The sequence below is a fragment of the Cuculus canorus genome, chromosome 2 (genome assembly GCF_017976375.1).
Source record: "Cuculus canorus isolate bCucCan1 chromosome 2, bCucCan1.pri, whole genome shotgun sequence".
Lineage (NCBI taxonomy): Eukaryota > Metazoa > Chordata > Aves > Cuculiformes > Cuculidae > Cuculus > Cuculus canorus.
This window is the reverse complement of record NC_071402.1, coordinates 116512731-116536993: the sequence shown is the minus strand read 5'-3', so window position 1 is coordinate 116536993 and position 24263 is coordinate 116512731. Positions and strand designations below refer to the sequence as shown.

The following is a 24263-nucleotide window of genomic DNA, read 5'->3' as shown; positions in this document are numbered from 1 at the left end:
AACTCTTGCTTCAAGTCACAGAATCATTTAAGTTGAAAAATACCTTTAAGATCATTGGGTCTAACTGTTAACTTAACACTGCCAACTCCACTACTAATCCACATCCTCAAGCACCACATCTACAGGTCTTTCAAATACCTTAAAGGATAGTGACTCAACCACTATCCCTGGGTAACCTGTTCTAGGGCTTGTCAACCCTTTTAGTGAAGGAATTTTTCCTAGTGTCCTATTATCTAAACCTCCCCTGGCACAACTTCAGGCAGCTTCCTCCAGTCCTAGTGCTGCTTGGAAAAAAAAGAGACTGACACTCACCTTGCTACAACCTCCTTTTCAGGTAGTTGCAGAGAGTGCCAAGCTCTCCTCCAGACTCAATCTCCAGTTCCCTCAGCTGCTCCAGTCATGATGGGGCACGTGACCTCCAAATCATGGAATGAGAAGAATAACCCTTCCAAGGCCCACAACCTTAAAAGAGGATTTTCCTGAAGTATTTCTAGAGGCAATGCTACCAACCTTGTTTAGTGCAAGATTTAAATGACTACCTGGAATTGCATTCTTTTCCCAGGCATTACAGACAGTAAGAGCGTCCATGTGACTTTAAGAGTTAATCGCCATACATAACACTAGGTTAGAAATCTGCCAGAAATACTGTAGCCATATGAAGATTACCTAATTAAAAAGCAAGCACATTGAGCTTCATTTATGGGAGTGATAGGAGGAGACTTGAAGAGAGAACCTCCCAGGTGTCTAAATACAGAAGGTTACTAGAAAACAGAGCTGCACCCAGAGTCAAAGAAAAGGCAGTGCAGCTGAATGACTTATGCTACAGTCTTAGAGGACCTGAAGAGAGGGCAGCACTACCTGTAATACATGTAAGAGGGTGTTTGAATATACAGCGGCTACAGGGAGCATCTTCTGGCTTTCAGAACTCCTGCATAGCTGTGGCATAGTTAGAACACTTTCAGAAAAAAATTAATTATTGACTGACAATAAGGACAAGAGATACATAGTTGCAAAAACAGAACTCGGAAGGGACTACAGCAACTTTACTAAGAATTACAGACATTGGAAATAGCAGCAAACAAGTTCACACTGAACTCCAGGAAGCTGGGGAAGCAGGCATACGAATAATTCACTAAGTAGAACGGGGAAAGTATAAAAAGGAAAAATATGGAGTTCGCACAAGATACAAGGTAAAAAAGTTAAAAGTTAAGAAATGCAACAAATCAGTACAGTAGAGAAAAATCATAACAAAGTCCATAGGAAAGATTTTGCATATGGAATCAAAGCTAATAACTACGAGAATAGGTATGAGAATTATACCTATCCTTGCAAACTAAGGGAAAGCACACAGCAGGGAGAAAGGCAGTCCCAAAAGATGAAATATTTTATGCATATGACAAAACTAAAAAGAATGAGAGCAGTTTTAAATCACAGACTAGTATCAACACCAAGGACATGTTTCTCTGTAGCGGGCACAAAGTAGATAACACAAATAAATGGCTCCAGAGACAGCAAGGGAGATCAGAATTACATCTTCAGCTCTTTGCTAGAAACAGCCAGGAAAGTAAAACACAAGATTTAAAAAACCGTCAACGATATGATTCTCTGACTGGGACCAGAACGACGTACAAGATTGTATGCTTGTTATCCACCCAAAGATTACACTGTGACCTGAAGAGGCATGAGCAGTACAACACACATCTTTCCCTAAAGTGATTAGGTGAATTCAAAGGTTATTTAGCTTTATAGGCTGTAAAAAGTTAGGTCTCACTGAAGCTGTGCTAAAAAATCATCCCAGTCCTGAAATTTTTCAGTAAGGAATAAAGGACCTTTCAGCACACTCTTCTGGAGCTGTCAGTGTCCATAGCTTTCATGCCAGGGCCACTTCTGCTGAGGGAACAAATCATGACCCAAATTAAAAAAAAAAAATGTCTGGCAAATGATTAACTACAGACAATACCACTGTAATGATTTTCAGTAGTGGGAAGTTGTATGTAAGAAGTATCACCGATAGTGTGATAAAACAGACTCGCTAGGCCCTGTGAATGGCAAACACTAAACTCATTTTGAGTTTGCAAACAAGAACATGTTTTTGCAAAAGGGAGTGGTTGGCAAGAGGTCAACTGTGCCTGGTAAAACAAACGGATAGGTTAGATAGTGGTCTAACACTCATATCAGCTAAGTGACCTGGGATGAGCTGGAGGCCTCACAGCCTGGTGTTTCTTCAGTTAAAAGCAGAAACACCCCCAAAAGCACACACTGACCTCCCCACCTTACAGGCATGGCAAACCATGGAGTCCTCACTTCTGCATATGCAAGTGTCCTTGCCAAGAGCCCAGTAACACATAGTAATTGACTTAGCCTCACCTTGCCAAGAAGCACCAAGAACACCTTATCCGACTGATGGGTCAACGGGCCTGGACATCTCTTCCTCCACAAAGAAATGTCTTTTTGGTAAGACTTGTATCAGATGACTGTCAGGTGTTTTTCATGAGCAAAGAACTACTCACTCGAATCTTTCTTGTTACTTGTTTTATATATATGTGCACTAACTTAACTTGTTAAAGTGTTTAAGCACTAATGCAGCAAGTGAATTTATCAGCGGCAATCCTGAATTTGTTTTAATCTGTCACTTGAATTAAATTACTTACTGCCTTCAGCATTGTGAAATTCTCTCTCTGACCAGCACTGCTGCAAGTTGCTGCCCTGTTTGGGCTGTGAGCCACAAGTATTAACTGTGGGTGTACCAGTCTCTAAGGAGACTCACACAGGTGACCAGATTCTGACTTGTGGCAATAACACATATAAGCACACAGAGAGAATCCTTCAGTCATAAACCATCAACCAAGTCTGGGACAAGAAATGGATTCAGCCACACCTAGATGTCCTCTCTCAGGGGAGGATGAGTAAACAAAGGTGGTCCATTTTAAACCTTGTGTCTCAATGGGAGGGTCTCCTTCACAACCTGTCAGTCTCACCTGTTTAATGTGACAGATAGAAGGGCCAGGACTTGAAAAATCACTGTTAGCACAACTACAAAGAAAGAAAATGTGATAATAAGGGATACACTGCTGACGTCTTTAAGACAGTCTTGTAACAGGAAAACATAGCATCTGAATAAGAACATGAAATGTTAAACCAGTTTCAGACTACTTCAAGGCAACAAGAAAATTAAAAAGTAAAAAAATATACAAGGCAAAATTTGTATCAATTCCACTGCATAGTCAGACACTGCAGAAAAAACTGGACACTCAAAAATATTTTAGCTATCAAGGTGATTTGAAAATTACTTAAGTGTTACACAAAGCAAGACAAAACACTTTGGCTATCTACTAAAAGATACTTCTTTAAAAGTTTCTCAGAAGCATGTGGAAGTCACTGTAAAATAGAAACATTTCTCAGGAGGCTCAAAAGATTCAGTGCATTCCCCAGAAGGGCCACCACTGTTCAAGACCCGATGCAGAACTGCAATCCACGTCAGGATATCCAAACTAAGCAACAGGCTACAGCCATGCTGAAACACACAGATTTTCAAGCATAGTAAGAATCACCTGTTTCACTACAAAAAGCACACAATAACATCATTATCGGAGACAATTATCTAGACACTTTGGGAACTGAAAAAAAACCTGTCAGACATTACCTCAGTGACCACTGTAATCAAGGCAATGGACCATTTGCTCAGATACGATATCTGAAAATGTGAAGTATCATTACAGTAAACTGGGCTCCCTTATCTTTGTGTGATTTACCTGGAAATAGGAAGTCAGGCATATCACATATCATTTCCATAACACAGAAGTCAGTCAAACGGCAAAACCGAATAGCAGGTAAAATTGTTATAGCTATTCAATACGAGACAGAAAATGCGTGGCAGGCCATTCTTAAATGAGGCAGTTGACAGAATACTGCAATACCAAAAGCAGCAAATGTAAGGCTGATCCTGTGTGACATCCGCCAAACGTGCAAGACAGTTTGCACAGCATTGAGATGCACAAGAATGACCTTGCCAAATCAGAAAAAAAGAGGCCAGTTGCCAAAAAGTTGCCAAAGTGATTGCCTGCATTAATAGAACAACATAGATCTTGGTTGTAACAAGACATTAAACAGCTTTTGTATACAAAGCACTTACCTTATGCTCCTCATAGTGATTTTGACAGATCTCTCGCAAGAGAGAAGTTTACCAATATGTAAGGCCTGTGGCACAACAACACATAGCATAGATCAGGTGCTTCTGGGAGCACCTGATGGAAGACTGAGAAAGTGCAAAAGCAAAGGAGCGAGTCTGGATGTTAAACTGTTTTGGCTACCTCCCTTTTAAGAGTTAAGAATTAATAAAACTAAGAAAAAAAATTTAAAAAAAGTAAAGAGCTGCATCTAATCTGAAAAGGTAAAAGAAGAAAATAATTTACATCAGAAACTAGAATGTATTGAAGCTATTTTTACTAGAACTTTGTGATTACTGTCAATCCAAAACTTCCGTAAAGCTTGAAACAAAATCAAAAAAAATCTCCATTTAAAAGCAGGTCTAACCACTCCTTGATATATACAGTCCCTAAGAAAGAATGTAAATATATTGATGCTTTTTTTACTTATCACCTTGCATACAGTCTCACTAGATATTAATTAACACATTAAAATGTCCAGTGTACTTAACAGCTAATTAGAGTAGATGCTATATAATGTGATCCCAAATTCGAGCCTTGGGCTGTATAAAGACATGCCCTCAATATGCTGCTGAAATATAAAGACAGTGCTTGTAGTACAGGAAGGTTACAATCCTCACGTAACACAGCACGCTGCATTCCACCATCTCCATAACTCTGCTCACGCATTGCAGCAGAAGTGGGGGAGCGCAAGCCTGCTCTTAGCTATGTGCATTTGTGGTTGCATACAGGATGACAGTGAAACAATATGCTGTTACAGAAATACAGATCTGCTATCAAATGCCTTTTCCCTTCCTTTTTAGTTTTAAGCCACTACGCCACAGGAACATCATGACTGTATGCCTGATTGCTGCAAGAGTATCAGGAAGCACCTTTGAAGTGTCATAATCTGTAATTTAAACCTGTAGTACATCTTTATACAATAGACTGCAACAACCCTTTAAAGGCAGAAGAGGTTTACCTTACACACACAATTTTAGTCAGGAAGAAATTCCTCTTTAAAGTGGATTTTAATATGAACCAGCTTAAATTAACAGTTTTTAGCAGTCTAAAACAAGCAGTAGAGGTTCTGTATTTACAGCCAGTTAGACGAAGGCTGACACAGACAGTAACATCTAGGACATCGGACATTACCATGTCATTAAACAGGTTCCATTATGCCCAGGTATGTAACGTGTCGCAGTTGTTTCAGATAACCAGGTGACCTTTCTGCCATATGTGCTTTGATGCTTAAGTAAAGTAGGCCAAATTCAGGACAAGATACAGGCTTTCACTCTTTTTTTGCCTCCCCTTCTCCATTTCTTTCACATGCAATAGCAATTATAAAAAAGCACATGCAATAAACTACCATCAAGCTCTCAATACTTTGTTCACCAGGATGCAAGTGGGATTTCATTCACATTCAGTAGTGCTGTGCAGGGATCAGACTCAATTAAACCACTCACGCTTTTTAGAATTCTCTGTAGCTTTCCTCTAGGAGAATTATCACAGTGCAATCAGACCACATCCTCACCAAGAAGGTAGTCTAGAAACAAGAATATGCCATGCTGCGTTTCTAAATTACTGCAAGCAGCTGAGTAAGCAACATATTAGCTGAACAGGAAGCCAGACACGTTTGAAAATACAATTACTGCAATGTTAATGTGTCACTGTCACTAATCTGGACTTTAGAGTTGCCTTTCAAAGGGAAAGTGACCACAAGTGATAACTTTGAAATGTAGTGGGTGGGAAACTGTCCCAGGACTGGTGCCTGGAGGTCTTTGTTTTAACTGTTACAGTTACATTGTCATAACAATTTTTTATACCTCCTCAAAACACCAAGTAAAACTCCACTGACACCAAATTGTTTGATGCTTTGAATCCTCTGCTGCAACATCTCCCTGTCCCAATCATCTGTATACATCAGAAGCAGCTACAGATACTCCAAAGTATAGGTTTAATAAACTGAGGTGCATATCAAGGACCCGGTTGAAAAATATTTTAAGATTTAATGCTTCTGCCTCCTTGTGGCAGACACTGGAATGAGCCTCCCTCAAGAGCTAGCTCAGCTGTAAATGCATCTGTCAGCTCTGAAGAACACAGGAGCGCCGACTCTTCTATAAAATCATTAGAAAGCAGCTTACAGTTAATTTTGTAACTGTGAGAAACCACAAGAAGTTGCAGGACAAAAAGAAGTGAGAAAAAAAACACTCACTGGAAAGTTTGTGGTGCTCCCTGCCTCTTCCCGAGTTTGTGGCTGTTTAGCAAATCTCCGCAGGCACCAGCAGCAAAAGGGAAAGTGAAGCTGAGCAGTATCCCAAGTAGTGGATCTAGAGGTCTTAGCAAGATGAGCTCAAAGTTCTCCAGCATTTTCTGAATGCTGGCTCTATCTCACTTATCCTTCATAACTATCATGTGGGAATTGGTGGCTTTGATGTGGAAAGCCTTATGTTGCTTGAGATTGTGATGCTTACTTCTCTTCTTGCTATATTGACACATATACAATATGCCATGGTGATAGATTATTGTCACACCGCAGCAGCAACTGGAAGACCTAGCCCACCCTACATGTGAAAACTATTCTTTATAACCTAACACAGCCTCCACTTTGGGAATATATCACATAACCCATATTTAAGTAACAACAGAACAGCTGTAGCAATTCAGAGTAAAGGTCCAAGTAGGTACTATACTCCTTCAGGACAGATACGTGACAAAGTATCATATAAACTGGAGTTGGAAGTTTGGTCATTTAAGTTTACGTCTGGCTCTCAAGCAAGCCCAACCAATAGTGCTAGTTTTATTGTAATTCAGGGATCAAATGTAGTGGTCCTTGACAAAGATCATATTAAGGGCGATATAGGAGAGAGACTGGAAGACTCAAAATTCATTCTGCAGATGTTTCTAAATTTTAATGTGGTAAAATACATCAACAAAATTTAAAAAAATAGTACAGCTTGTAAGTCCCTAAATAAAGCTTTCCCACTGATGACGAGAAATAATCACTCTAAGTTTAACCATGAGGAACTCCGAAACGGTTCTGGCACAAGAGTAACTACTTAACTGTGACATGAGAACACTCCTGTTCACGGACACTTTCCATACCAGTCAAAACATATAGCCTTTTACAATTATTTCTCATACTTCTTAATACAGCTATATGAACACTTTTACAGCCGTTATTAGGATAGGATTTCATATTAATACTTGTGCTGCAAAGGCTGGTATAGCCACTATTACTTAGTAACGATAAGACTTCTCAGATCCTACATTTGGGAATTACCATCGCACAAGAAAAATAGACTAAGGAGAACTTCGTAGAAGGCTCTGGACTTTAAAGAGAGCAATGCTTAAGATAAGGTAAGTATCTACTTCAGAACACAATTTAGTTTCTTGAATAACAGACCAAAATGAAAAGATGCTAGACTACCATACAGTGACAGAAGACTTGGGACTGGTTACTAGCACTGAAAACAAGCAGCCAAAGGGCATGAAAAGCCTTTCGTTCTGAACAGGCTGTTTATGCTGGCCTAAATCAGAACTTAATACCAGTTGCACTTAATTTTCCATAGTTACTTTACAAAAGCAAGTGTTTTGGCACAATGTTCATAGATAAAAATCAACATGCAAAAAGTCATGCAAACAAACATCAGATGACATGCAGCTCAGATAATGCTCCACAACTCACAGTTTGTCAATATGTAGTAATTTAATACTACCATTGACCTGTTGCACAGGAGAACAGGGAACAACTGATTGAAGGTCAGGGATAATACACTTATCTTGCCAAATTAAACTGACTCTAAGATTCCTGCTTTCCCCTAAATAAGCACAAGATCTCATGAACAACTCCTGAAATGTTGTCTTCTGGCCAGTTCATATTTTCAATTGTTACTACCAGATACTGACTGAAGTATACAAAGGATAACACACAGAAACCCCTTCCTTCAGAAGCCCACAGGCTAGTATGGGGAGGTGTACTACATTCTTCAAGTGAGATACACTTTTTTGTAGTTTTATTTTCCAAAGGAATCCAAACAGAGCTTGCTGGCCTACTGCATGACGGGTCCTACTACAAGGACTAAGTCCTTGTATGGTCTATTTTCAGTTCAATACAACTAGATTTCAACTGAGACCATAATATCATCTGTTTATGTATTCTGTGAAGTGTTCCCAAGACCTACTTCAATTGTTTTTCTAAGTGTAGGGCCTCTGCTGTAGGTCCTCAAATAAAGTGCGTGCAATATTGATCAAAGTCCTGCTCGCGCTCCATGCGAGATTCAATATATTCCTATTAGATGGATACAAGCAGAGCTTGCTCTTGAGCAGGATAAGCAAGTACTGTACTGCAGGAGACAACAGAGCTCAGTTGTGACAAGTGGCTTAGAGTCTTGTCTAGCCTTTGGAGACCCTTCTAAAAGTCACTGGGAAAACTAACAACATTTTTCACCCACTCCTTACAGTCAGCCATGATTATGGAAGCACACAGCATAGTTTTGCTTATTATTTTCCCTGCTTATAAATGTAAACCATGAAAGGAAAGTCTCTGTGCCTTAAGTTTGAGGCACACTATCATATTTTGCAAGATTACCATTTCGCCCCACAAGTTTTGGATGGGTTTCATAGCAACTTGCACACAACATTCTGTTAATGGTTTTCCCTTCTTAATTTTGCAACCATCCAGCTAACATCTGCATTTTAACCTGTGCATGAAGAACCCAAATCAACCTCAGCCATTGAGGCATTGTCACTCATTCATTGCAGTTCAGGTTCTTTCTCCATTTGAGCACCATTCATGCTTAATAGCAAAAGAAACCAACACAACTACTCATTTCATTAGAGAGTTCTTACATTGCTGATCACAACTCTATGTTACTATTGAAGCCTATAGAATTTCTGTTTTCACTACTTTGGCCTTTTCAATAGCTTGTTTGTTGTTTTTCTTTCATTTTTGACAGTTTAAATTCAAGTTCGTAGTCCTGTGCAAATCTTCCCCTGCCACATTATCTTTCACATCCACTATAGCTGAAAACAGTGGATTTATGACGAAATCTAAGCCAAGCTTATACAGAATTGCATTTTCCAGTTCTTTGCCTACACTATCCCTATTTTAGCTTTTTTCATAGAAGAGCCAAATATTTCTTTTATACTTGAATTAGGGTCCTGGCCTCCAACATCAGCAAACTTTGAGATATGACTGTATGTCATTAATGGGCCTATGCTTTTTTAACAATCCCACACCCTAAATGTGTGAAACATTGGTGCTTATTAAAATAATCCCATCCACAGCTCATAGCCTTCTTCATAGATAAGGTCGTGGTCACTCTACAAGATGTTCTCAGGCACTGGCAGAACTGCACCATAATAAAGATAAACATCATTAACCTCAGAAACAGAACTCTCCAGTAGGATAGCAAACTATGGATAAGACACAAGTTTCAGTGAATCTGAGGAGGCCAACTAGTTTCTGCCAGGAACACAAGAAATTATCGAAGAATTTCCCTGTAGGTCTAAACACTGATCATTAGGATGACACAGTATCTCTAGATACGCTGGGAGAACCATCACCCTGAACTTCATGCTGAATTTAATTGCGATATAGAAGTCTCATTTTCTTCCTAGCATGACATTCACATGTTTCAGATAACTTCCATCCATGCTTACTATTAACCAGTGAGTAACCGATTCACCATTAATACAGAACAGCAAAAATACACCGACATTTTCTTAGAAGTGTAACTTGATTTCAAATATCAACATAGCTCAAACAAACAAAAAAAGAGCACTCATACAATCAAGATCTTGCAAATAATTTGTACCTAGAAACACAAGGACCAGTAAGTATCTTGATATAACAAATTTTTACTAATGTTCAATGACTATTCAAGCTTACATAGAGCCATGCACTGGAAAGCAGAGGTCATAAACTGCTGAAGTAAAGCTGAAATAGCGAGATCTCCAAGTAATGAAAGTTTCTTAGCCAAGGCCAGCTCCAAGATTAGACAAAGAGACTCTAGAAGGAGTCCACATCAGAAAACAACCTGGGACAAACAGGCCTAACTTTGAAGACAGAGAGTATCTGTTCACTGACTTAGAGTTAAATTGAATTGTATCGGTTGAAGAACCGGTCCATATGTTCAAGTGGTATTTCCCAGCTCCAGCTTTTATGATTCATACATAGATTTCAATTTCATTGCTACAGGGTAAATACATTTTAAATTAGACTATATAAAGAAGCCTTAAAGTTGCCATGACAGTTGCAGAAAAATGCCTTGTCGTTTCTCATTACAAAGCATACCCTATTCTTTATAACCAAATTAGCTTTTTCAGCTCTTCCCTCAAATGTAGCCTGCAGATCTGTTTTTGTTGATCCACCAATTGTTTCTTTCAGATATGCATGGTTAAATATCAAGCAGAATTATCATCATTTAGATTATTAAAACAATCAATCAGCCAGCTTTGTTCTCTTTCTTGTGAAAGACAAGAAAGGTGAAAGCTTTTAAAGAACTTTTTTCTTTCAGGAGCTTGTTTAGAAAGACAAAGAAACAGTTCTATGCCACAAGCCCTGGTCTGACAGTCTTCCCTAGACATGTCCCCGACCCGACCTGCCCCTGGACACAGCTCGATGCCAGCTGTTTCTCCTCCAAAGCTTAGCCCTACCCCTCAGATAACATTTGCTCTGGAAAATCATCAAACCCTTTGTCAGCATAGCTGAAGGTGGAGCCAGCTCTGGTCTCTTTGCTGCATTTCCGTTCCAGGTTTAAGGCTTCAGGAATATAAAAGATGAGAGGCACAGAGAGCAGAGCCCATCTGTTACTTTTAACTAATAGGACAGAGAGGCAAAAGTCTCCTAAAAATAACTTAATTCTTCTGCTTCCACCTATCTTCCAATCTTTAAAAACATTGGAACACTGAAAAAAGAGGGGAATACACAGTAATACACATGTAGGCTGCTGCTTGTAATACTAATAATCTTTAGAATCAATTTGATTGCAATAACTAGAAAGCAAAATGAAAAAGAAGAAAACCTCTATGAATTGTTCATTCCAAGAACAATTGAATTTAAAGTAAGAAGAACCATGATGAATTGCTGACAAGTGTTAAAACATCATACGCTGGCAGCTTCTTTTTCTTTTAAGATGTCATAGCAAAGTCAAAACCAAGAAGTCTACAACAGAAGATATGAAATGATACATATAATAGAACATGAGGAAAGATATTTGTATGTAAAATCCTTTGTCAATCTTTTCTGTTAGCCAACACACACACACCAGGGATATTACAATCAGCAGAATGGAAAGACCTGACTGTAAAATTATGTACTGCTTCATACAATATTATCTGAAGTTTATCTAACAAGATGTGAACCTTGAGAAAAGTCGGGAATAACGTTGCTAGATGCAGCAAGGAGAGAGTTTACTTAAGAGTCAGATCTAAAGAGTTCTGAATTCAATCAATCCAATATAGAATTTTGTTAGAATTCAACTGTGTAGCTGTGTGAACAACAAAACTAATTAAGCCTGATAGCGAATGTACACGTGTCTTGCAGCTGATTGACTTTAATTGAATTATTCCTTAAGCTCTGGGGTGAGGTCATCCATTAATGAGAAAATCAGCACAAGAGAGAAAGTTTAGCCTCATTCTTGAAAAAACACAGGCACCAACAACTGATACTTTTGCCCCATTGTTAGGAAATCCATAACATCATTCTCCCCCATGAGTTGCTAGTGAAGAGTGATCTCATGCTTTCCTTTGTTGTGGCATTACTAGTCTCTCTCCTCTCCTGTACTCTTACAATTCACACAAAAACTTCACATCTACAGAAGGTTGAAGAAACTTGCACCCTTCCCTTTCTTGAAGAAATTAGGTCAAAAATAGGCCAGGTTATAAGGAGCAGTCAGCATTCACAGGTAGAATATCGATAAGCTTCATTCACTAAAAGAAATAAACTTAAGAATTACGGGAGGAACATTCTAGGAAGTTCTCAAACTGACTATCTGCAGTTTTAAATTGGGGTTTCCAAAAGACATAGGTCAGATTTCAGTGACGATACAAGATATGAAGTCATCACAGATGCTGTTACTTCCCCCCCCATTCCCACCATACACCCTTCTCTACACAAACTTGAGCACTGAGCAGATACTTAGCATAACACATTCATTTGGTTATTCGTTGTCAAAAATAGTTACATAACAAGTGAACAGAGTAAAGAATGTTAGCTAGTCTAGAAAAAAAAAATCCTATTACAGCAGCTGCTTCGAAACACCATTTTGAACAAAAGCTTTTCCTTGCATGCCGTTTTCAAGATTCACCAGGTTATAGATGGAATCTTCTGAACCCCAATTGAAAGTGCAATAAAATACCAATGATATCTCCGAGCAACTACGAGAAAGGAAATCCATGATACTTCCCTCTTGCACTTGTTGAAAACTCAGTACTGCATCATAGAAGAGTCCTCTTATGTTTTCATAACAATTACTCAAAAAGTTTCAGTGTAAAAACACAATAATCAGGAGAAAGTTCTAATCTTTGAATTACCAGGTCATTGATATAGCACATATATAAGAAGCTGCAGTGAGGGGAGAAGGCCAGAATTCATTGAACAGACCAATTAGAGTCATCGGGTTTAAAAGAGTGATAACAATACAGCAGTTAAAAAGGGCTTTAGAAATTTAACATAATTAGTTTATCAAGACTTAGGTCATTATAACTTCTACAAAGCATGCGCTTTTCAGACTTCACATAACGTAATACTATAGTCTTGTTCTTGTGTAATGGGAACTAATGCCGAAAACCCATGTTTGGCAAGGGATACATATACACATCTCTAACTTACAGAACACTCTAGAAGGATCAGTTCTATAGAATGAAAAAGTTTTCTTCCATTTTGTCACTCATACTAAGCCATGAAGCACAAGCAAAAGAAGTTTCAGTTTATTTCTATGGATGTAATAAGAGCAACAAATTTGGATTTCTGACTACAGTTATTTGATTTTTTCCAACTCTTCAGAAGTGTAATAACTCTTCTATACATTACGCCTTGCAACAAGTATTTCACTAGCTAAAGTTGCTTCTGCAAGGCATTACCTCAACCTCAAGTTTAATGAATTATCTAAGGCAACCCTAATAGAGGCTTGTTGAAAGAGGTGAGTCCATTTAACATGTCAAAAAAAAAAACTTGAGATTTTTTTTTAATTCCATATTTGATTATATTCTATGTGTTTATCCAAAGATGATTTAAATAAATTAACTAGGATCAAAGTGCAATGAGAAGCAAACTCAAATGTTGTAAAACGACGATGATTTATGGTGTATTAGGTATGTATAGTTCTCAAAAGATGTATTATGGAAAGCAGGTATTGAAGGGGGTTATGCTCAATTTATTGCAAAACTGACAAATTTCCTCTATGAACTCTGATTAATTCCACCAAATTTTGCTACACTTCTTTGGTTACACGCCAAGTACCAGGAGGCAGCAGTATTTCTGCTGCTTGAGTTGTCTGGTTTGCTTTTGGAAAGTTGCCAGATCTCATTTAACCTTTTTAAGAATGTTTAACCCCAGTAGTTGGACTAAGTCACTCTCATTTTGATAGGCAGACTGGTGCAGCTCAAACCTAGATCAACAGTGAAGGAATGTTGCTGCCATTTCACAGCTGTTCAGTGGCTTCTGAGAAAATTGTTGGTGTTCTCTGTATAATTTCTAGTGGACAGGCACTTAACCTAAAGTTTACTGCCACAGTTTGCAACGCTTAGTGGAAAGGCAAAAAGCTGAGTCAGACACACAGTGACTTTCTCAATACTGACTTCTTCCAAGTCAGACTTGAGGCACTGAAAGAAAAAACCCAAAGATTATATAAAACAGCCAAATACAGGAATCTTTTTAGTATTTAGAATGGAGTATCTTCCACTAAGTTAAAAGAAAAGTCACTTCACAGTAATGGATCTTCTGAGCCATTGATAAGTTCTCCTATAACCTTTTTTGTTCAGGCAACGTGCTAGATGTTACAAAGCAAACTCACCATTAACCATCACCCTGTTCGAACAAGTGATGAATTCCACCTACAGGTCCCCATTAATTTGGATAAAAGCAGCCTGCAACCATCCCAACTACTATTGGTTGAACCATCCAAACTACTACCAGCAGCCATATCTGGACTGCCTTCTTAAAACTAAACACTCTAGTCTCATACTGAATGATTAATCACAAGATTAATTTTGAACCTCACAAATCATGAAAAAGACTACTAAACTCACAACTATGCATTATTACCTGCTTATCAACACATTACTGCGCAAATACCTATACAGGAAGAATGCAAGAGCAAAAACAAAGGAGGAGGAAATCAGGGGGACACACACATGCATATAACAGGGAGCAAGCAAGAGAGCCAAGTTACACATATACTGAAAACTCTGATTTGGAATTCAATGAAACAGCTGCCACAATACAAATGGAATCTCATCTTTCCTAGCTTCTGTCTTCTTGACTGGTATTTCCAACATCTCAGTCATGAAGATGCTGTACAATAAACTATTACGTGATGCGATAGAAGAGTTGGCCTATTTAAAAATTTAGATCCTACAGTGTATATATATCCATATCCACTGTCCCAATTTCTCCAAGAATACTACTAACTACTGGGTACTAAAATATAGTACTCATCTTTATGTTTAAAGAGCAGGACATTAAAGAAAATACATTCTTATCTTAATTAAAGCACTGATGCCAGAGTTCAGCAATGGACTAAGCTTTGACTACCTGCAAGAAAGCAAGAAGCTTGTGCTGCCAACGCCAGAAAGCCGGCAGCAGTGGACCAAGATAGAGGAATATTATAGAAGTTCAGCTGAGAGTCCTTCTGTCTCATTGTCCATCAGACGGTTTCACTTTCTGCATCTTTACTTTATTAACTCAAGCTAAAATCATGACAACAGGCATGCGGAATGGGAAAAAGCTGAAGTGTTCTATATTATTTTTAATGACATTTAAGACATCAATTATTCTGCAGTTTAATTTAGCACCAAATACTAAAGATGCATTCACATATTTCTAAAGAGTAATACAAATCTAAGCATCTCTAAAGATACAGTTCTTCTGCAAGAGACTCTGAATACTGTCACAAAAGTGCCAGCTGACAGCGGGGACAAAGTGAGGGGTCTGACTTGACCAACTCCCTAATGTGCCCATGACCAAGAAAAGACAGCCCCTCTCTCAATCATTAAGAGTCAAGGTGTCACTGTTTTCTGCTTTTATAAAGCAAATTAATTGTGAGATGTTCAAGTGCTAGCCACTTTTTGCCTCTAATGAACAGTAGCGACCTAAATAAGCAAGTTAGGAGGGTTGTTGTCTCATTATTCTTTCTTTCCAGATAATTCACCTATGGTTTCTTTCAATGCCTCAACCATAAGCTGGCACCTGAAATACTGATTTTCTAGGGATAAAACACTTCTGAGTCAGTTTCACAAATTTCTACATTGGCTCTACCACCCCAATAGTTCTTAGTACTTTAGTTTTCAAGTCATTACTAGTAATGAGTGAATTCTTAATGTTAAAACTGCTTCTAGGGACAGCTGAGCTGCAATGCCGAGTGCCTTGTGTCCCACCTTGCCTGTGTACCTATGATTCCTAATACGAGAGACAGCCAGTCCCCCACATGGATAGACCATCACTGTAAGACACTCTGGCCTAGCTGCCATCCCACTCGGCAAAAGCAGCATCATGTTAGAAATCAGCTACATCATCATGCCTGATAAAGTGCCACTTCTTTCTTCACTTTCATCAGCCACAAGAGCCAGATGCACTTCAAGAAGCACACACAGTCTTGAAAGTACCACAGAAGGACTACGTTCACTTCAGAGCTCCTCACAAAATTGCAGAAGACTTATTCTCACATCAAGTGATGCCACTAGCCGGGAATGGCAGCATAGGCAATTTCAGCTCATTAGCGTCAGTTTGTATCTTCTCCTTGATTCCATTCCTCAAGCCAATTTATTGAAGGCAGCAAGGTCCGACACAGCTCCATGGACGCCAGGTCAGAAGCTTAGATTTGGTTTGGCTTCACTGCCCTCCTCTCAGTCCTTTAATTAAATAGATTAATTATTTGGCTTCAAAGAAAATCAGCCTCTTAGACTACTGGCTTCTTATTCTGACACTGAGAAAGTGGAGTGCTTGAAAAAAGCTAACTTGAAGCAGGTAGTGACGCCTCTTTCCCAGGGCAGTCAGAAGGAACCTCTTAATCAAGTTTTAAAGATGCCTCCCCTGCAACAAGACGCTTTCCCAGGCTCAAGAACCAGGGAAAAGAAAAAAAAAAAAACTAACATTCTCTGAACAGCTTCACATGAAAAAATAAAAAACTTGAGCACACTAATTCCACATGTCCGTGACAGCAATGAGTTAAATAGGAGCGTATTAAAAACCTTCCCCAGATAGCATATTTGAGACAGATAAACATGCTTCAGCTCATCCAATACAAGATACAAGCATGTCTAGGTAGCACAAAGCAAAATAAGTCAGCAAAAAAATTGTTATTTTCAGTGACTCATTGACCCCATCTGCAGAACTCTTTCAAATCTCTCACCCAATGGACCTTCAAACGTCACACAGACAGAGGAAATGAAAAAAGAAAACTTGGGAGAGGGAAGGAGGAAATCAATTTCACTTCTAACATTTCTTAGATGCATCAAAGGTCTTAGCCATGTAGTTCTATTAGATTTCCATGTGGATTCTTATAAGATGTACGCGGAAAAGCCTTCACTGGGTTCACTGCATGAGACTAAAGAAAATGCAGACAATATGAATTTGAACTTTAATCTTTTTCTTTCCTGGAAAGCCATCTCAAAAAAACAAAGTTTAAATAAACTATATATAGTTGCTGGCAAATTACAAGGCTGAATATAAATCTCTGATCCAATACAAATATTTTGCCACTCAGCTCATGAGAGCACACAGCAGTATCCAGATCTCCCAAGCTGAACTGTGGCGTGGCTATACATCCTCACAGTTGGTACTGGAATTTGTAATATCTGTGAGGCAAGTTTATAAGCTTATTAAACCCAAAACACAGAAGACAACAGCTTACAATAAACAAGGATGAAAAAGAAAAGATTAGAGTGTAAATGACAAAGGAAGGTGAGATTAAAATGGTTGAAGTACAACGCAAGTGGAAGAAAACTACCACAGGCATACGGTATCATTTTTTCCCTGCAGATGCTGGCTGGTCTAGACATACTTTCAAACAACATTCCTGATAGTTAGTCCTTCAGCCCTGTTAGCAATTTGGCAGGGATGTGACACACTGAACAAATCTTTAGGTACTTCTCTTCCCCTCTCCCCTTGAAAACGAAATACAATGTGTAAAGTGCATTTCATACAATTTATTAAGATGATCTCCTCCTGACTTAGGAACGTGCCTCCCATTAACATGCAGACATGCTGGAAGAGAGGAACAGTCACTGCTGCTATATACAAGCTGTTAATATAAGCAACACTGAACAAACACCCGAGTTTCTAAAAAGGAAGTTGCCATTCTTGAAATATATTGTTCTTTGATTACAAAGCAAGCCATGTCCTCATCTATAGTCAAGATAGTATTTTGGGTTTGATGGAGTAACAGAAACCCTGGATAAGATTCATATTCTTATTAAAAAGCCTTTAATAATATTGCTTCCTGGCTACCACTGAATAGCTTTCCAGCTTCAGTCTGGGTTTATAACAAATTTTCCTGAAAGTCTTGGCCATCATAACTACTCCACAATTCAAGTGGTGCAAAAAATACTGGGAAGAGGAAGGAGCAGCATGGGAGAACATTACTTCATGCATTGCCAAAGAGCATCAAACACATTTCTAGCTTAAGTGACAAGATGCAAAAAATAGGGTGATCCAGCCACAATAACCATCCCCAACAACCCACAGAGAGAGACCACTGCATTAGAGGAGTCTGAGTTGTACCCTCCATGAACAGCACCTGCATCTTACAGCTTGCCACTGGATATCCTGCAACAACCTCCAAGATCAGCATGACCTAGTTGGGCTAATGCAGGTAAATAACACTCTCATATCCCCTCATAGATTCATTGTAAAAGGAAGCAGATGTCAACCTGAGCTTCATATCCTTTCTGACAAGGACATATTACCTGATGGGGCTGTGAACTGGACCATCTGCTGTAGGAAGGAGCACCAGAAGTCTTGTTGACTGTAGTTCTCTGCAAAATAAAACACAGACATGTCAAATATTCACTAACATCTCACTATACACAGACAGCTTCACTAATCTCATCCATGTGAGCTCCCATAGTAAAAAAATAAGCTAAACAAAAACCTCAAGAAACCATAAATACAATACAGTAGCATAAAAATCAGAAATAAAGCAGTGATAAAAGTTTCCCAGATTTGCTATCAATGCTTTGTTCAGCCTTCACCTCAGAACCTCAATTTTCACTTCAACTTCTTCACGTCCCCTAAACTTCAAATTTCAATGCTGAGCCCTAAAACCTTAACTAGGGCTGCAAAGCACTACCCTTCAGCCAGGTAATTCACTCAGATTAATCAAATGCTCTAAATACACACGTTTTCCAGGAAGACATCATTAAAGGCATTTGTTTGCCTGTTCTGAGAAGTTATATCTGTATTTTCTCCGAACACATAGGGATGTTTCATTCCATACTTCATACTAGTTCTACAGAAGCTGTCCACAACTCGTAGAAAATAAAGCAAAATTGATATTTCAGAATCATTTCACCTTACCCAAAAATAAAATTAATATTTTCAGAATAAGCAATAAAGGACAGTAGCTATTTACCAACTTCTTTTTGAAGAAAAAGCACAGTCTTTATGATTTACCCCTATGTTTCTTTCACTCAACTCCATACGTTTGTTTTCTGAAGCACTAAGCAAAAAAAAAAAACAAAACACCATACCACGGACTTTCATACTCGTATCACATGTATCGCATATGGACCTTATAATCAAATTGCCTTTGTTGCTACACAAGAATCAATGCGATATGGTGTCCAGAAAAACATCACCATTTGTTTCAATATACTCTATCCCCAGTTTCAAAATTATTTTTTACCATGAACTTCTACCCTATTCACTCCTACTTTAGGCTAGAGCCTAGTATAACACAGAGTTCCTCCAAATCCATCCCTCACTACCTGAATTCTGTGCTTCCAAGAAAGCCCAAAACACCTCCCACCACAGTCAATAGCCAAATATCTTGCAAATATATCACACTACTATCTTGTCACAGCTCAGGTACTACAGAAACCTTGCGACAACAAGGCGTTGTGTATCAGGAAGATCAGGCAGATTTGAGTTACCTACTCATGAGATCTGAATTCAAACAGGCTTTCCAGACATGAGATACTAATTTATCAGTACATTATGTCACCAGCAGGATACTAATAAGGGGATAGATTCATATTTGAACCATATGGACATAAATTATACTAAAAAAAAAATGCAAGCAAGGCAATCCATCTGAGATTTACACCACAATGTACTATATTCTTTGTAAGTATGAAAATAAATAGCTTATGGCTTTTAACACCCAAGGATATAGTACATTTCTACGCCAATTATAACCACTAGGGCTTATACATCATTACATATTCTAAAGCTGGCATGTCATTCCACTAATGAGAAACAGCCACTGCTGTAATTATGCTTTTGTGTTAGTCCATTGAAAAGCAGTTATTTTACAAATTTAATTATTAGCATTACTGTATCACATACGTAGCTTCTACTGTCCATCCCTACAATGGTAGTCATTTTTTTAATAAACAAATATGCCACACAAGAGAATAACACTTTCTTTTGTTAGAAACTTCAGAAAAGACAAATTGCATACAATATTAATTTTGGCTTTATGAAACCTTATGAAAACTATCTTCATCTTCTTCGGAGGAAAGATTGATCAATCTACAAATAAGTTGTATAACAGGATAGCTGGAGTTTTTCTGGAAGCATCTGGAAGTTGTTTTCCAGCAAGATTCCTTCCTACAAGTACCACACACCTTTCATAATTAATTTATATAAATAAAATGTATGTCTGCCTTTAGTATAGTTCAATAAAAACTGCACATTACTCCTGTCTAAACAAATAAATAGCAATCTTTGGTTTCATTACCTACTTAAACACCTGTTACTTCTAGTAGGCACATTTCCTCTACAACAACCACTCTTTTGAGGTCTTCCACCTCGGTTTCAAGGACATCCCAAAGAAAGATATGCTGCAGAGAAATAGTCCTGCAATATTGCAGAGAAATTAAAGGACTCTTTCCATGCCAGGCAGCCAGTAGATAAACACCTCCAAAGACAGAGGCAGAAGATCATTTTTCATCTGACTTTTCAGAAAGAATCAGAGCCTCAGCTGCATTTAGAAGCTGACCTCCATCTTCCAATTTGATTAAGAGGTAGGCACTTTAAAAAAAAATAAGTTGTAGACATAGTAGTAGGAAAGGTCCAAGGTCAGCATTTATTTCCACTATACTCCCAGGCTTTTTTTTTACCTCTCCATTCATAGATCAATGAGTAGGATCGCTTGCATGTTTCAAGGAAATCAAAATATGGGTTTATACAGCAAAGGCTAACACTGCTTACGCACAGGAGATTCTATATCAGATCATTTGGAGCAGATTCTGAAAGACCTAGAAAATATTCCCATCTGAGCTTCTCTCCATGTTATAAGGGGCAACAAAAAATTTCAAGGGCAGACCACATCCCCTATTTTTCTAAGCAGTTAAAGTATTTGAGTCAGGTGACTTAAAAAATATATGCATGAACAAACTCCAAACACATAAACACACACACTCTTACTCCTATTTCACCGGAACTGGTAGAAACTGAACAACCACCTACTTCTAGGAATATAACCCTTCACACCTAGCAGCCAAGATCACAAGCTAGACCATTCTCTCTGCTGGATGAATAGCTTTTGCATGCAGCTTGCAACACAAAGGAGACCTCAAGTTGCTGCATTGTCACTAGGTATTTCACCACAGAGAACACAGACTGCATTTAGCCTCTTAAACCACATCTCTTTCTTCAATTAAAATCACCTTCCTCATCTCTCTTCCTTCGAGAAAGAAGAAGTACATACACAGAACATTTAAGGACTCTCCCTCTGGCACAACTAGGACAAGGTCTTGACATAAATTCCCTCTATAGTCTTGTAGAGCTCCTTGAAAGCATCGGTTAAAACACACAAACCAAGCAGCTCTCAACTCTCTAAAAGCCTCTAGCAAGCCCCCACTCCACTAATTTTGTAAGCAGCCCTTTTACCTTCCCAGTTCACTTCTGCTCCCTTTAAGCTGTCTCTCAGCAACATGTAGGTGCAAACCCCCCTCCCTAACTATTAAAAACTAATTAGGACTGACTGTGCTAATTACCTGCTTTCTCAAGCTGTTCCTTATGTCCTTGCCCCTCCTCCCTATTCCCCCACCTGTGAAGAGAGGTTAAACTCTCACAGCTGCAGGTGACCACCAGGCACTTTAAAAGACCAATCAAGTTCTACTGAAAACTTAAGAAAGCTAAAACAATTTTCACACCAGACTGTACTTTTGAAGGCAAAACTGCCAACTGGATATGTAGGGTTTTGATATCTGAGATAGAAGTTATGGAGAAAAGAAAGAGAGGGAGGAAAGCTGGTGGGCTGTACACTGCTGCCCAGACAGCATTTGGTAGAAAACAAGAAAATCTGATGTAAGCTCAGGTGCAATGTGTTTCAAGGACACAGCTAGACCCAAGCCTTGACATAAACCTTTATATGAGGAATGATGATGCAATGTCAGGATGTCTCCAAATCCCAGTAGGAGTAGTTTTCATAGTAATAAAGTAGCACAGATAGAAGAGCAAATGCTACAGTGTATGGGTAAAGCTGCTGCTTTATATGCAATTTGCAGGAAAACTCCTGAGCACAGTAGATAACATAGCATGAAGCCAGAAAAAAACTTTTAGGCCAATACATGCAAATCTGAGTATAGCTCAAGAGGACAGTTCACAAAAAGATATGTTACTATGTCATTGTTGGGCTAACACTATTAATGACTGTATACAATACAAGCCGAGATGGTTTACAGTCCATAAATAATTTCTCATTCAGTCAAGGAAAGCTTCAATGTAGGAGCACACTTCAAAATCAGGAAAGCAAAGCAAAGCACAAACTTACAAGTGTTGTTACTCTGACAATATTTTTTAAAAGCAGAAAGAGTATGTATTCTGATAACAAAGTCGAAGTTTGTAACCTGTTCTACAGCCAAATAAACTTATAAAGCCTCCTGGTAGTAATGGCAATCCATCCCATTAGCTTGAAAAATTATCTTAAGATGGGATGAATTACTCTCTGGAAGTACCTGTCTCTTTCCATCCCCTCACCAGAGCAAGAGGCTAAGCAGCCAGTTTAATTGAGACATCTAACTTTGGATGGCTGATGTTAGGTGAAATTAAATCTACCCACGCTGCCTGTTTTTCCTACCAAGGGACCTAGGTAATTTGTCCTCTTCTTGGGTTGAAAGGGTTATTATGGTAGCAAATTTGCTGTGTAACCAGGGTACCTTTGAACTGCCTTGTGAACTCCTATGAACACTGTTAATGTTTCAAATGCAGTTTGCTGGTAAAGATGTGAAGTACTGTCTTGACTTTTAGAACTTAGGATTTTTTGGCTGGGCAAGAAGGGGAGAAAAGGTTTTACTTGTAAATAGGGAAAATATAATATGAAAATAAATGGAAGATAATATTTTAATAATATCAAACCCACTTTTTTCTCCTGTAGTTCTTTGAGAATACAGTTATAGGTATATGATATATGTACTAAACTACCAATTCATAGGCTCATCAATGCCCTGGCCTAAAATCTTGCTGGTATTCAGCACATTTCTTGCTTATCAGTTGTACTAGAGATGTTGCTTGTTTGAAAAGTATAAAGATTAACTGTTCATGCAAAGGCTGACATCAAACTCAGGATATATTTTGCACTGTGCAATATCTAGATTACTCTTTCCTATTATTTGCTATCAAAATTCCCTGATTTTTCCTTAAATTCAAAAATTCATTTGCTGAACAAAATAATAATGACATGTGACATCACTGTAGCATGTTAAGGCACTGAAGCTTTTTGAAGTTTGCTTTCTTTTTTTTCAAGGAGTTTTGTATGTCTGTGACTTTTTCAAAGAGGAACTATTAATGCTATGTTAAGAAGGAACAGCATTTGATGGCTGCTTATTGACATATACAGACTTTTGGGTTCACTTGCTTATTTTATTTTATTTCACAGCAGTTTATGAAGAGAAACACAAGCAAAATATAAAGTTTTAGCCTCTCATACTACAAAAGGCCATAACATCCTTTATGACTCTCCAGAAACAAAGAGCAGATGATGTTCTTTTGCCATCAACCAAAGCAGACTAGTTGTGGGTAGGGGGCTGGTTTTGAAGTACAGTTTTATTTCTTTTTATTTAGTAAGCTTATTCTACAACAATGTAGTATAGAGAATGACAAGTTATTCATGTCTATATGTAAGTTAAATAGAAAAGGTGACAACTTATCTGATTCTATCTGATCAAAAACAGTGCTTAGAGGAATTACAGAGTCTGAAATTTGAACTCGTTATATCTCTTGAAACAACATAGACTTCGTGCACACATACCAATGCCTCCCTGCCCCTGGTCTGGCTCCAGACACTCTTAAGCTTTGTTGATTCTCTGTGTGGGGTAAGGCTTGGCACACTCGGTGACGCTAAATCCTTCACCACCTCTTCGTCACAAATGTCATCTCAACAGATCAGAAGAGTCAGCTGAGTAGAAAGGGTATCTTCGTGTTTCCAGTCTGGTATCACACCTTGCCTCAAGACAGACTCCACTGAAGCCTGTTTATAACAGATATGCCACTCACCCATGAAGTCATTTTCACTCCTATGCTATAAACATACACAATTCCTTCCTTCCTTCCTTCAAAACTTCATCTCATTTATCAACAATACCAATGCTATGCTGCAAATTCACAGCTAGTGCCGCTCTGGACATAAGACAAAACAGATTGCAAATACTTCAAAGATCCATGGTTTCTTCAATACCATAAAACTAAAACTAAATTTTAGGTTCTCATTCCTCACAGTTAAAAACGTT

General features: G+C 38.4%; 1 protein-coding gene across 5 annotated transcripts in view; it reads right to left on the bottom strand.

Annotated features, from left to right (window-relative positions):
* Positions 1–24263, bottom strand: part of RBMS3 (RNA binding motif single stranded interacting protein 3) — a 725855-nt gene that overhangs the window by 599894 nt on the left and 101698 nt on the right. For all 5 annotated transcript variants that reach the window (XM_054058446.1, XM_054058453.1, XM_054058447.1 and 2 more), the window contains one exon: positions 18276–18344. In XM_054058446.1, coding sequence (XP_053914421.1) covers positions 18276–18344 — 69 coding nt within the window. The remainder of the gene's footprint in view (positions 1–18275; positions 18345–24263) is intronic.